The following is a 15,582-nucleotide window of genomic DNA, read 5'->3' as shown; positions in this document are numbered from 1 at the left end:
ACACTTCCGTTGTGGCCGGTTTGCATTCGTGTTGTGACCTGTTTGCATTTGTTTTCGTTTGTAAATGCATTCACCTGACACTTCCCAGCCACCGTAGATTTTTATCTCCTGACAAGTTTTGACCGTCAGCTGCCAGTCTTCATCAGACGAGTTCTGCTGATCGCCTTTGATGGTTCCTTTGAAGTTTCACTTGACTTTCATCATCCATCAAAGGCCATCATCAGAACTCCTCTGACAAAGACTGGCAGTCGAAACATGTCAGGAGATAAGAATCTCTTGAAAAACCTGGTGTGAATAAATGAAACCTCAACTTGACATACTTCTCATAGTGCTGAACATTGATGACCAATTTAAACATGGTGAAATATAAAATAAAATAACAAGGACTTTAATGAGGTAATGAACTGTAAAATAAGAGCTTTCAGGGGGGAAAAAGCAAAACTGCGTACAATCATGTCACAAAATTAAAAGCCTTTAATATTTTTTTTGAGATTAGTGCATTTCACCAAAAGATGTGTTTCTCACAAATCTTTAGCAAAAAAAAAAAAAGAAGAAAATTAAATCACCGCCTGTGTTTAAGGAATGTCATATCCAGGCACACCTCGACACATGGACCAGCATTTGTCAGGAATAATATAAATCATTGGCTTTGATTTCATTTCTTACACTGAACATGATGTAAACAATCACTAATAAATATACTTTTACTTATCAATAATACATACATTACACGCAGCTAAAATGGACTGCACTCTTACCTTTTATGAGCCACGGTACAACTGTGTCTCCTGGTGTTCTCAGCAATGATGATGAAGATAGCAGTTCACAAACATCAAATAAAAACCTTGTTTAGCCATCTATAAATAATTACAGTATCTTTATTGATAGCTTATTTAATCTGTTACATTGTTTTTATTCCTGTGTTATATGACAAATGTTAATCAATACAGGAAAACTTTGCTCAAAACATGCTTAAGACCCAAGAATTTTGAACAATGAAATAGATTGATTCACTGGATAATATAGACATTATTTAAAAACATGACATTTTATGTAATATGTGATTTTTTTAGATTCAACCATTGCACCAAGATTTGGATGACCATGTTTTGAGGAACTGAACTTATATTTGAGGGGTTTCCATAAAATAGTATGATAAACTATTTATCTCTTTTGCACCTTTCTTGCAAACTGAATTGATATAAAGAAACAAAAATCTTTCAGAGATCGCAAACCTTTGCCAAATGCCAAATCTCCTCTTTGCCAGATATTGGCAGTTATCTGGATTAGTTATCCTGATCATGGTACCATAATCATTCACAATTTAAAGCCTTGTAAAACATGCCTATCCCCATTATCAATGATAAAGTAGATCCAAATGTATGGGCACCCCCATTTAAAAAAATAAATTGCAATGAAATGTGCAATCAGGATTTGGTTTTGATTAAATTTGGTGGGGTATTTTAGTAACCAACCCGACACAACTGAGTCAAATTTCATAAAGATCGGTCAATTAAGAACCCATCCATCCATTTTCTAACCCGCTTGCTCCTTTTTGTCATGACGTGATTTATTTATTTTTAAATATCTAATTATAAGATAAAGGGTGTTTTCATTTTTTCAAGCTGAACCAAAATCTGTATATTCCCCTCCAAAATTTAATCGTTCTTCCATGGCTCTATAGGTCTATCATTGGTTAGAATACTTTCAAACTTTTGACATAATCCTGCTAAAAGAAAAACAAATAAATAAGCAGCAGTAACAGTAGTACCTCCTTTGTACGTGCAAATCTAAACCCACACACATGACCAACTGAAAGACATTCAACTCATATCTTTTCACAAAAAGGCAAATAACTTTCCTTGCAACTTCCAGTAACTTGTCAACCAGAGGGGCCACTGACACCAATGACAAGCTGAGGCGTTTAAATACCTACAAAATTATAGTTCTTAAGTACATCTAGAATGCAAGGTTTCCTTAAAGGCTAATCAGATGCTGCTAATATTGATTACATAGGCTTTTGTGAGATATCCTGACAAACCAACTTCTCAGTACATCAACAAAAAAAAAAAAAGAAATCAGAGACACATCACACCCCCGTTTGGCCAATAAAGTCCTTTTTCAAACCAGTGATGGCATGCGTTCCCTTTGGAGAGTTTACATGAATGTTAGCACACATGCTAGTGTAGCCTTGACAGTAGCATTGACAGCAGCACCGTGCAGGATGCAGTGATGAGACTGATCTTGTGAGTGACTCCGCTTGACGCTGTTGAGAAACAAAATCAAAGAAATGCCTTCAGTAATCAGTTATATCATTTTTATCATTTCCAGTCATTTCCGTCCTGCTGATGGGGCCAACACTGACCTTTGTATTTGCAGTTCGTGTTCTAATCAAGATTATTTTTATCATCATTTTGTGTGTTTTTGTGTCGTTTTGTGTGTTTTTGGTGTCATTTTGTATATTTTGTTGTTGTTTGTCTCTTCTTTTAATTATTAAGTATATTTTTTCTCTTGCTTTGTGTGTTTCTGTTGTCATTTTTATGTGTTGTTGGTATTATTTAAATTATTTTCTAAATTATTTTGGCTTGTGCATTTTCCTATTTTCTGTTTCTGTTGTTATTTTTTGTCTTGCCGGTAATGGTAAGTATTTTTCTTTCTTAGTGTGTGTGTTTTTGTGTAATTTTCTGTATATTGTTGTTTTTCGTCTGTTTTTTTTTTATTATTCAGTACATTTTTTGTCTTATTTTGTGTGTTTTTGTTGTTGTTTCTGTGTGTTGTTGGTATTATTTAAATATTCTCTCTCAGTGTGTGTGTTTTTGGTGTCGTTTCAGTTGTTTCTTATGTCGTTTTGTATGTTTCTCATTCATTTTTGTGTATTTTGTATTTTCTGTTTCTATTTTTCAAGTGTGTCTTTGTTGTCATTTTGTGTGTTGCTGGTAATAGTAAGTAATTTTCTCTCTTAGTGTGTGTGTTTTTGGTGTCATTTTGTGTGTTGCTGGTAATAGTAAGTATTTTTCTCTCTTAGTGTGTGTGTTTTTGGTGTCATTTTGTTGTTGTTGGTCTGTTCTTTTTATTATGAAGTATATTTTTCTTTTATTCTGTGTGTTTTTGTTGTCGTTTTGTGAGTTGCTGGTAATATCTTGTATAATTATAATTTTTAACTAAAAGTAAACATTATAAAACCTCCTGTAGTGCCTTTGCGTTGCCCTAGGGGTGCACGAGTCCCCATTTCAGAAATGATAAAAGTTAAATGATAGTGCAAGTGTGGGGCAAGTTAGCATTGGGTTTGGCTTACCGGTGCCGTTCACAGTAATAGAGCTTGTGTCAATGGTGAATTCTGTGATGCTGGGAGCTGCAGAAATTAAAGTGTTTGCAATCTGTGTGCCATTAGGGACTGAGGAGGCTGCAAACCGAAGGCTCACATCATTAATGATCGATCCTTGTCTATAAGAAAATCAAATATTAGAGTTACTCTATGACAGTAACGTAATACAATAAGCATGACAAATCATATGCGTAATTATTGATTAAAAAAAATATATCACCTGTATCCCCGCACAGATGAATTGACAAATGTAGAGAATGCTGGGCTGTATATACGGTTAAGCTGCAGAAATACAAAAAAGTAGGTACACATGAGTTTTTCCTGGTAAGTATTCAAACTGCAAATTGTGTTTACTTCAATCAATAAATATAACCTTTTCACCACAACAATAGTTATTTTAGTGTCGCTTATAGGTTCCAGAGCATCCACGTAATGATAAGTAGGTTCAGAAGGATTGATTAAAAATGGCATGCTAGGAAAGTATAATTGGTGTAATTATATCACATTGGCAAAACGTTTTTTTATATCTTCATTAAGTATTTATATTTATGTACTAATCAATATTTCAATATCTATCAATATATTTCTGTAACTATAAATAGCCTATTTCTATGTGTGTATGGCGGGTTTCTCTTCAAAATAAGATAACCTAATGATATAAATGTTAAGTAAAAAGTTTAATTTGAAATGCACTTAAATTAACCTCAACACAAAGATGCTTTTACTGGATGGATTAGACTTACAACTCTTATCATATTCGCTGATCGATCTATAAATGCTTGAGATCCAGAAATCAACAAATCTGAGGTGAATGTCTCTCCAGGGGATGTGAAAGTTAGCGCCGTTTCTACTGATGCTACAGCAGTTGTTGTGGGTGTGGTCACAGCCTGAGTGGGAGCAATGGGAGCAGCGGTGGTTGCGTTAGTAGCAGCAATTGTTGCATTGGGCGCTGCCGTTGCAGCACTAGAAGCAGCAATTGTTGCGTTGGCTGCTGCCGTTGCAGCACTAGAAGCAGCAGTTGTTGCGTTGGCTGCTGCCGTTGCAGCACTAGAAGCAGCAGTTGTTGCGTTGGCTGCTGCCGTTGCAGCACTAGAAGCAGCAGTTGTTGCGTTGGCTGCAGCCGTTGCAGCACTAGAAGCAGCAGTTGTTGCGTTGGCTGCAGCCGTTGCAGCACTAGAAGCAGCAGTTGTTGCGTTGGCTGCAGCCGTTGCAGCACTAGAAGCAGCAGTTGTTGCGTTGGCTGCTGCCGTTGCAGCACTAGAAGCAGCAGTTGTTGCGTTGGCTGCTGCCGTTGCAGCACTAGAAGCAGCAGTTGTTGCATTGGTTGCTGCTGTTGTAGCATTGGAGGCTGAGGTGGTAGCATTTGGAGCAACAGATGTAGCGTTGGGGGCTGCGGTTGTAACATTAGGGGCTGGAGTTGTAGCATTTGTTTCTGTTAAAATAGAAAACCAAAATGTCGTGAAATCTCAACAAAAAAGAAAACGCATACAAGCTGTTATTTAGCATTGGAAATGTTTTGTGCTTGCAAAGTTTAAATTCTGCTCATTAGAAAGGTATGACGTTACCTATATTAACCCTTCATAATCACAGTTCAAATACCGCAATATCTATGTAACCACAAAGTCCAAATATTCTGTTATGGCTACTTTTTTCCTCTTGAGACAATCAAACAAAGTAAGTTTGTAACTATGTAGCTATAGTCAACTTACCAATTAGTCGGACAGAATTAGGTACAAATGTAACGTTGAAAGTGTTGTTGGGACTGGCAACAGCCTCTTTCAAAGGATTTACAACAGCATTGGCCTCTGGTGCAGTTGAATTGAACTGAACTCCTATATCTGCCTCTGTATTTCCCGTGGCTCTCCGACTTCGCTCCCTGGAACTGGCTGCAGGTCTGTATTTAATAAAAATATCTTGGATGAGGGAAAATATTCTTGCTTAAATATATACCAATGATGGATGACCGAATGACAAATCTTCAAATGGTATATCTCACCTAAAATCTATGACTACACATCTGATGAAAGACGTAAATATAGGTCTGTAGAGGTCCTCACACTGTGGAGAAAAAAATCTAATTAAATGATTATACATCAGTGCAGTTAATAACCCTTCAATTGATCAATAGAATATTTGACGTACCCCAGTAACCAGCGGTGTCGCGAGGTTTCGAAATGCCTCACTGTTGCGATCGTTTAGATCAGGTGTAAACACAAACACAATGATAACTGCAACAAACACCGTTGGTGATGAAACTTCAGTGCTACTTGTTGTTAGCCTGGTTGTAGTTGGAAGAATGGTAGTGTTCATTGCTGCGGTGGTGACATTTGGAGCAACAGATGTAGCGCTAGGGGCTGCCGTTGTAGCATTGGACACAGCAATTGTTGCGTTGGTTGCTACTGTTGTAGCATTGGAAGCTGAGGTGGTGGCATTTGGAGAAACAGATGTAGCATTGGGGGCTGAGGTTGTAGCATTGGACACAGCAATTGTAGCATTGGTTGCTACTGTTGTAGCATTGGGAGCTGAGGTGGTGACATTCGGAGCAACAGATGTAACGTTGGGGGCTGCGGTTGTAGCATTGGAAGCTGAGGTGGTGGCATTCGGAGCAACAGATGTAGCGTTGGGGGCTGCGGTTGTAGCATTGGATGCAGCAATTGTTGCGTTGGTTGCTACTGTTGTAGCATTGGAAGCTGAGGTGGTGGCATTTGGAGCAACAGATGTAGCGTTGGGGGCTGCGGTTGTAACATTAGGCGCTGGAGTTGTAGCATTTGTTTCTGTTAAAATAGAAAACCAAAATGTCGTGAAATCTCAACAAAAAAGAAAACGCATACAAGCTGTTATTTAGCATTGGAAATGTTTTGTGCTTGCAAAGTTTAAATTCTGCTCATTAGAAAGGTATGACGTTACCTATATTAACCCTTCATAATCACAGTTCAAATACCGGAATATCTATGTAACCACAAAGTCCAAATATTCTGTGATGGCTACTTTTTTCCTCTTGAGACAATCAAACAAAGTAAGTTTACTGATTTTATTGTATTATATATTGTAAAACCTCTCACTAAAGAGAACTATGTAGCTATAGTCAACTTACCAACTAGTCGGACAGAATTAGGTACAAATGTAACGTTGAAAGTGTTGTTGGGACTGGCAACAGCCTCTTTCAAAGAATTTACAACAGCATTGGCCTCTGGAATTTCTGATGCTGGTGCAGTTGAATTGAACTGAACTCCTATATCTGCCTCTGTATTTCCCGTGGCTCTCCGACTTCGCTCCCTGGAACTGGCTGCAGGTCTGTATTTAATAAAAATATATTGGATGAGGGAAAATATTCTTGCTTAAATATATACCAATGATGGATGACCGAATGACAAATCTTCAAATGGTATATCTCACCTAAAATCTATGACTACACATCTGATGAAAGACGTAAATCTAGGTCTGTAGAGGTTCTCACACTGTGGAGAAAAAAATCTAATTAAATGATTATACATCAGTGCAGTTAATAACCCTTCAATTGATCAATAGAATATTTGACGTACCCCAGTAACCAGCGGTGTCGCGAGGTTTCGAAATGCCTCACTGTTGCGATCGTTTAGATCAGGTGTAAACACAAACACAATGATAACTGCAACAAACACCGTTGGTGATGAAACTTCAGTGCTACTTGTTGTTAGCCTGGTTGTAGTTGGAAGAATGGTAGTGTTCATTGCTGCGGTGGTGACATTTGGAGCAACAGATGTAGCGCTAGGGGCTGCCGTTGTAGCATTGGACACAGCAATTGTTGCATTGGTTGCTACTGTTGTAGCATTGGAGGCTGAGGTGGTGGCATTTGGAGCAACAGATGTAGCATTGGGGGCTGCGGTTGTAGCATTAGACGCAGCAATTGTTGCATTGGTTGCTATTGTTGTAGCATTGGAGGCTGAGGTGGTGGCATTTGGAGCAACAGATGTAGCATTGGGGGCTGCGGTTGTAGCATTAGACGCAGCAATTGTTGCATTGGTTGCTATTGTTGTAGCATTGGAGGCTGAGGTGGTGGCATTTGGAGCAACAGATGTAGCGTTGGGGGCTGCGGTTGTAGCATTGGACGCAGCAATTGTTGCGTTGGTTGCTACTGTTGTAGCATTGGAAGCTGAGGTGGTGGCATTCGGAGCAACAGATGTAGCATTGGGGGCTGCGGTTGTAGCATTGGACGCAGCAACTGTTGCATTGGTTGCTACCGTTGTAGCATTGGAAGCTGAGGTGGTGGCATTCGGAGCAACAGATGTAGCATTGGGGGCTGCGGTTGTAGCATTGGACGCAGCAACTGTTGCGTTGGTTGCTACTGTTGTAGCATTGGAAGCTGAGGTGGTGGCATTTGGAGCAACAGATGTATCATTGGGGGCTGCGGTTGTAGCATTGGACGCAGCAATTGTTGCATTGGTTGCTATTGTTGTAGCATTGGAGGCTGAGGTGGTGGCATTTGGAGCAACAGATGTAGCGTTAGGGGCTGCCGTTGTAGCATTGGACGCAGCAATTGTTGCATTGGTTGCTACTGTTGTAGCATTGGAAGCTGAGGTGGTGGCATTTGGAGCAACAGATGTATCATTGGGGGCTGCGGTTGTAGCATTAGACGCAGCAATTGTTGCATTGGTTGCTATTGTTGTAGCATTGGAGGCTGAGGTGGTGGCATTTGGAGCAACAGATGTAGCATTGGGGGCTGCGGTTGTAGCATTAGACGTAGCAACTGTTGCATTGGTTGCTATTGTTATAGCATTGGAGGCTGAGGTGGTGGCATTTGGAGCAACAGATGTAGCGTTGGGGGCTGCGGTTGTAACATTTGGGGTAATTCCTATTGTTTCTGTTGAAATAGAAAAAGATTGTGAAATCTCAATAAAAAAGTGAACACATCCAAGCTGTTATTTAGCATTGGAAACATTTTGTGGTTGCAAAGTTCTCGTTCTGCTCATAAGAAAGGTATGAAGTTAAGATAGTCTTGTGGGATGTTAAAGAGTAACTAAACCCTTGCTTTCTCCAGACCTGCCACCAGGAGGAAAATTAAAAAAAATGCCTTGATTATGGGCGGGGATCCTGGAGCAGTTAAGACACGCCCAGTCTATACTATACAATCTCCAATGAACAATTTATGCTATGTTAACTTGCTACTCACTACTCAATATACCTCTCTATTCACTCTTCTCTCAATCCAACCTACTCACCACAGATTGTAGAGCCTGCAGGTGCTAGTTTTTATGAAAGGGGCAAGGCTATCAGTGCTTGTTTGTGACGCAAGATGATCCCAAAACATCACATGATCTTGTTCTCAACCAATAGCCCAGTTTCAACCCATAGAGGGCCGTCACTCTGACATTTTACAACCAAATATACCAAATTAAAATACTTTGAAAAAAATGTTGAGAAATGAATCAGGATCAATCAACAGCACTACTTCATACCCAATTACATTTGTATTCAGCAGAAAAAAAGTGGTTTTGGGATTCAGTTTTTCTTTAAAGAAGAAAAATTGTGAAGCAGTGATTCTCATGAGTTTGAGACCCAACATCAGCGCCTAAAAAAAGCTGTGATCCAATCACAGATTTTTTTAAATACATTTTAACAAACTGGTTTTTAAAAATGTGGTGCATTTACATAAAATGTACATTTCATAAGACCACTGTTTGTCATACCAGTGGCTGGGAAGGGATTTGCATTTTTTTTTTTTAAATTGAAAGCCAACAGTTAAATAAAATCTTAATTTTATTTTTTAATCCTGAGAAAACTGAAGAATTAATTAAGTAAACCTTTAATACCTGTATCCCACCTCCTACTGGTAGAATTAAAATTAGATGTCTCTCTGTTACATTACATTTTCTTCTGTATTGAAGCAGAACTTGTGCATTACAATATTGTCAGTGATGTTGGAAGGATAATTAATTTACCTTTATTAACCCTTTCTAATCAAATATCGAATACAGGAATATGTATGTAATCACGAAATCCAAATATCCTGTCATGGCTTCTTTTTATCTTCCTTGAGACAATTAAATGAAGTATGTTTACTGATTTCATTGTATTACATGTTAAAAAACTTCTCAATAAAGAAGACTATGTGGCAAAATCAACTTACCAATTACTCGGACAGAATTAGGATCAATTGTAATGTTGAAAGTGCTGTTGGGACTGGTCACAGCCTCTTCAAAAGAATTTACAACATCATTGGCCTCTGGAATTTCTGATGCTGGTGTAGTTGAATTGAACTGAACTGCCATATCTGCCTCTGTATTTCCCGTGGCTCTCCGTCTTCGCTCGCTGGAACTGACGACCTCTCTGTATTTAACAAAAATATTTTGGATGAGGAAAAATACTCTTGCTTCAAAAGATATCAATGATGGATGCTCGTATGACAAATCTTCAAATCATATATTTCACCTGAACCCTCTGACAAAACAGCCGGTGAAAGACGTAAACCCATTGTAGATGACAATACACTGTGGAGAAAAAAATCCAATCGAGTTGTTAAACCAGTATAATTTGGCCATTTTAAAAACAAGTCTCAGTGCAGTCAATAGCCCGTCAATTGATCAATAGAATATTCTACGTACCGCTGATACCAGCTGTGTCTCGAGCTCCCGAAATGCCTCACTGTCGCGATTGTTTAGCTCAGGTGTAAACACAACCACAATGACAAATGTAAAAACCACCGTTGGTGGTGGCGCTTCAGTGGTACTTGTTGTTAGCATGGTTGTGGTTGGGTGAAGAGTAGAGTTCATTGCTTGAGTTGCTATTGAAATCTCATTTGTGGTTGCACTTGTAATATCACTTGTGGTTGTTCTACCTGATGTCATTGGTACCCCAGTTGTGGTTACAATTGCTGTTATTGTCCCATTTGTGGTCAATCCCTCAGTTGTCATTGGCATTCTGGTTGACCCAGGAGATACTGTTGTTAATTCAGGAGCTGCTGTTGACCCTGCAGTTGTTGTTTCTCCCCTTGTTGTTGATTGTGGAGCGGCTGTTGATCCTGCAATTGTGGACTCTCCCATTGTTGTTGATTGTGGAGGTGCTGTTGACCCTACAGTTGTTGATTCGGGAGCTGCTGTTGACCCTGCATTTGTTGTTTCTCCCCTTGTTGATTGTGGAGCAGCTGTTGATTCTTCAGTTGTTGACTCTCCCATTGTTGTTGATTCAGGAGCGGCTGATGATTCTGCAGTTGTTGACTCTCCGATTGTTGTCGATTGTGGAGCTGCTGTTGACCCTGCTGTGGTTGACTCTCCGATTGTTGTTGATTGCTGAGCTGCTGTTGACCCTACAGTTGTTGATTCAGGAGCTTCTGTTGACCCTGTATTTGTTGTTTCTTCCATTGTTGTTGATTGTGGAGCAGCTGTTGATTCTGTAGTTGTTGACTCTCCCATTGTTGTTGATTGTGGAGCAGCTGTTGATTCTGTAGTTGTTGACTCTCTCATTGTTGTTGATTCACGAGCTGCTGTTGATTCTGCAGTTGTTGACTCTCCCATTGTTGTTGATTGTGGAGCAGCTGTTGATTCTGTAGTTGTTGACTCTCCCATTGTTGTCGATTGTGGAGCTGCTGTTGACCCTGCTGTGGTTGACTCTCTGATTGTTGTCGATTGTTGAGCTGCTGTTGACCCTACAGTTGTTGATTCAGGAGCTTCTGTTGACCCTGTATTTGTTGTTTCTTCCATTGTTGTTGATTGTGGAGCGACTGTTGATTCTGCAGTTGTTGACTCTCCCATTGTTGTTGATTCAGGAGCGGCTGTTGATTCTGCAGTTGTTGACTCTCCCATTGTTGTTGATTCAGGAGCTGCTGTTGATTCTGCAGTTGTTGACTCTCCCATTGTTGTCGATTGTGGAGGTGCTGTTGACCCTGCTGTGGTTGACTCTCCGATTGTTGTCGATTGCTGAGCTGCTGTTGACCCTACAGTTGTTGATTCAGGAGCTTCTGTTGACCCTGTATTTGTTGTTTCTTCCATTGTTGTTGATTGTGGAGCAGCTGTTGATTCTGTAGTTGTTGACTCTCCCATTGTTGTTGATTGTGGAGCAGCTGTTGATTCTGTAGTTGTTGACTCTCTCATTGTTGTTGATTCAGGAGCAGCTGTTGATTCTGTAGTTGTTGACTCTCCCATTGTTGTTGATTGTGGAGCTGCTGTTGATTCTGCAGTTGTTGACTCTCCCATTGTTGTCGATTGTGGAGGTGCTGTTGACCCTGCTGTGGTTGACTCTCCGATTGTTGTCGATTGCTGAGCTGCTGTTGACCCTACAGTTGTTGATTCAGGAGCTTCTGTTGACCCTGTATTTGTTGTTTCTGCCATTGTTGTTGATTGTGGAGCAGCTGTTGATTCTGTAGTTGTTGACTCTCCCATTGTTGTTGATTGTGGAGCAGCTGTTGATTCTGTAGTTGTTGACTCTCTCATTGTTGTTGATTCAGGAGCAGCTGTTGATTCTGTAGTTGTTGACTCTCCCATTGTTGTTGATTGTGGAGGTGCTGTTGACCCTGCTGTGGTTGACTCTCCGATTGTTGTTGATTCAGGAGCTTCTGTTGACCCTACAGTTGTTGATTCAGGAGCTTCTGTTGACCCTGTATTTGTTGTTTCTTCCATTGTTGTTGATTCAGGAGTGGCTGATGATTCTGCAGTTGTTAACTCTCCCATTGTTGTTGATTGTGGATCTGTTGTTGACCAAACACTAGTTGGATCTACAGTTGTAATCGTTTCTGCAGAAGTTGAAGTAGGAACAAAGTCCATAGCCACTATTTGCAGAGATAAAATTGTTTAATTATTGTGAGAACAACACATTCTTGCTTCTTTAAGTATAAGATGAATTGTAACTTTACCTGATAGTATCAGCAGTATTGATAGGATTTGTCCAGTATCCATTGTAGTCAGGTCAGCTGTTGGAATACAACTATTTATTAAATTCAAACATTATTATTTTTATTTAAAAAAAAATATATATATATATGAAATTTGATATCTGCCATTGATTTTACAGAATTGCAAATTGTCAAATTTATTAAATGTCATAAAAGAACATATTTCATCAAGAATAATACAATTCAAATATGATAATCAAATATAAATATTATCATTACTAATTAATCAAATCAATTGTATTACATATGAATACAAGATATGATTTTCTTTACATTAATTCAATTTATTTTAATAGATATCTATCTCTTCCTTATAAGCAGTTTAAAATAAATAAATAAGCTAAAACAGTTTTTTATTATAAGGAATTTGTTTGCACAATGTTCTGATAAAGGATACACAGATGGCTGAAGTGACAGAAAATTTCTAAATAATATTTTATGTTTGTATTTTAAATATATCTGCCTGCAAATTCTAAAGTATACTTTACTAGAAAAAATGTTAAATCATTAAATCACTAATAATGTTAAATCAGTTCCTCAAAATTCAAGTTTATTTGATAATTATTTGAAAATCAAGAGTCCAAGACATCTATGACAATAAAAAATATAATTTTGTATTTCCCTCAAAGACACACAAGTGTTCCTACCTCCAGCAGTGATGAAAATCAGTGGTTATCCTTTTACTGCCTGATGATTAGCCTCGCAACACCCTGAGCTATTGTGCTTCTACCTGTTTGCGTAAGGCTTTATATATTGGCTGCATGGCACAATGCAAGTGTGACGTGAGATGTGAATTTTTTATGAAATACATCAGGTTGTCAGTGATGGGAAGAGGAGGAAAAGATAACAGGCGTAGATGTATTGTCACAAAGCATACCTGAGCTTGTCACTTTGCATACCAGTAAACTGAACGAACCGGTGACAGGTGGCATGGTCCTGTCTCAGCACAAGAGACAGCCAAATGTAAAGTTTATTATAGCACATGTTTTTATTACAAGTAAGTTGTAATGGAATAAATGCATAAAATAAAAGTTGTTTATTTGAATAGATATGACATTAATCTTGAAATCTTTAAGAGCAAGGTTGCAAATCTTTGGCAACGTTTTACTCTCTTACGGTGTTGTAGTGTTATTGTCTCTAAAAAGATGAGATTTTGAAAAAGTACTGTATTTAAATCAATGAAGTACATAATGGCAGCCAGCCAGCGGTCTACGGTCTAAATCTGTCAGGTTGCAGGGGGGAGGAACCCATTGCAGATAAAGGAAGCAGGAACGATTAAAGAGTTGCAAAAGCCCTAATCAACAAAAGTACTACAGATGGGACATTATATTGTACAGCAAGATATTGCTATATTAAAACATTACAAGGTGTATCATCAAGGGTAGTGGTGGTATCGCGAGGGGGAGTCGCATTAAAACATGTTATGGTTTGTTTTTAAAAAATATTTTCCTATTGAGTTGAAAAGGTTAAATCCACAGTATTTCCAACTCCAATTTATTTATAAAGCATGTTTAAACATAAACAAGGTTTGACCAAAATGCTTAACAATAAGACATAAACTATATACAAAAAATACAACAATGAACATTAAAATAACATCTGTTAAAAATGTATGTTTTAACTGCAATTTCTCTCTTTTTCTTTCAAAATATATCATACAGATATCACAAGCCTAATATAATCTTCTGTATGATATCGTGAACTCAGTGTATCGTCCCACCCCTGACAATTATAATATATAAATCAAAGTCGACGGACCAAACTAAAGCAGGAAGCTGACACAACTCAAGAGAGGGAGCAAAAGTCATTAATCCGACAAACACTTTGTGTTCAGCCATCCATCTACGACAAATCCCACTACTCATGGAATCCCAAACTCACTCATCCCCCAAATCACGACTACAACAAAGGCAAACTAGGTATCCGCTTCATTGTGCTCATTAATTCCCAATTACGAATACCTTGTGAATACCAATTCCTGTTTGATAAAGAAATTAAACAAAGCTTTCTTTGGGTCTAAAAGACAGATGAACTCTCTTTCTTAGGGTACACACAGAACACCAACTTTTATTCCCCGCCTTCCACAAGCCCTTTATGGATTTAGGCTGTACACTTAAAATGATCAAATAACTCCAACTCTTGTTTAATAGTACAATGGTAAAAACTAACTCGTGTGTGTGTGTGTGTGTGTGTGTGTGTGTGTTTTTAATAACAACAAACAAAATCACTTTAACATTAATTGACCCTGATAATTGCCACTTGCTAACTGCTATGTGATTCCCTGCCAATTATCATAAAGCTGCACTTTCAGGTTTAATGTAGACAAGATGAAAAATGCGGAGAGAACATCTGATATATCTGAGAAGAGGGAAAGAAGCATTACAACTTAATTTAGAATGACTAAAGGAGGGACGATATATTGTGCGGCAATATCAAATCTGGGCTCTGTTGACTGTTCTAGTTTGATGTTTTAAAAACAAGTTGTCATGTAAAGTTCATGCACAGATAGGAATCTTGTTTTGTGGGATGTCACGATGATACGATTTGGTTTTAGTTTTCGACTGGCACGAATTGTCAGTCGTTTTTTGCGTTCTACTTGCAGAGTGACACTTTTTGCACTTTAAATAGGAAAAATCGGCTTTACTCATGTTAGTTATTTTTTAAATTTTCATCTTTTTAGTAATCCTATCAAGTTGAAAGGGTCTTACCCAGAGTAAGTATGTCCAGAGTTAAAGTCAAATAAAAGTCCAACCGGAATTGTTTGAGTTTTTTTCCTTTTCAAAATATCACATTGTATCGTTATCTTGAGACCATTATTGGCTATCAATTGTATCGTGAACACTGTCTATCATCCTAATAGTGATACATTTAGTAGTACATAATCACAGTTGTGATAGATACACAGACTATATACAATAGAAATGTAATATTTAAATGAATTAAAGCAATTGAAATCTTTGGTCTAGACCAGTGGTTCTCAAAACTTTTTGACTCAAGTTCCCTCTTTGTCTAACGAGAACATTTTGTTGAGAATTCTGTGGAAAAAACAACTATAGAGCATAGTGGTGGAATGAATTAGTGATAGCACGCATTTTAAAGAATCTCATTTTGTAAATAAGTGGAATGAAATAGTATTTAGTGTCTCCTGAATAGATTTACTTCTATAGATTTATCATTTCCTATCATCTCCCTCCTGATGTGGGTCCAAGACTGACTCGTGTGTTTTCAGTTCATGTTCTATTCAAGATAAATTCTTGATTTAATTTTTGTGTATTTTGTTGTTGTTGTTTGTCTGTTCTTTTTATTATTCAATATATTTTTCTTTTCATTTTGTGTTTTTGTTGTCGTTTTTTGCATGTTGTTGGTATTATCTAAATTATTCTCTCAGTGTGTG

The 15,582-nt window shown here is 38.1% G+C and overlaps 1 protein-coding gene across 7 annotated transcripts; it reads right to left on the bottom strand.

Moving 5' to 3' along the window:
- Positions 1-456: 456 nt before the first annotated feature.
- Positions 457-12,932, bottom strand: LOC114480828 (mucin-22-like). Of its 7 annotated transcripts, none has more exons than XM_028475252.1 (16): positions 12,836-12,932; positions 12,150-12,206; positions 9,907-12,065; positions 9,734-9,792; positions 9,432-9,631; positions 6,868-8,165; positions 6,722-6,783; positions 6,420-6,619; positions 5,972-6,099; positions 5,468-5,908; positions 5,322-5,383; positions 5,035-5,219; positions 4,069-4,757; positions 3,546-3,607; positions 3,296-3,444; positions 861-2,266 (listed from the first exon to the last, which is right to left on the bottom strand). In XM_028475252.1, the coding sequence occupies exons 2-16, from the start codon at positions 12,190-12,192 to the stop codon at positions 2,181-2,183; spliced, it is 5,823 nt and encodes a 1,940-aa protein (XP_028331053.1). In that variant the 5' UTR covers positions 12,193-12,206; positions 12,836-12,932; the 3' UTR covers positions 861-2,180. The 7 variants fall into 7 exon arrangements, with proteins under 7 accessions (XP_028331050.1, XP_028331053.1, XP_028331054.1 ...); XM_028475253.1 differs by having other exon boundaries at positions 5,468-6,099; positions 6,868-7,052; positions 7,368-8,165; XM_028475254.1 differs by having other exon boundaries at positions 5,468-6,099; positions 6,868-7,052; positions 7,788-8,165.
- Positions 12,933-15,582: the final 2,650 nt, after the last annotated feature.

This window comes from Gouania willdenowi, chromosome 18, assembly GCF_900634775.1.
Source record: "Gouania willdenowi chromosome 18, fGouWil2.1, whole genome shotgun sequence".
Taxonomy (NCBI): domain Eukaryota; kingdom Metazoa; phylum Chordata; class Actinopteri; order Blenniiformes; family Gobiesocidae; genus Gouania; species Gouania willdenowi.
This window is presented reverse-complemented; position numbering and strand designations above follow the sequence as displayed.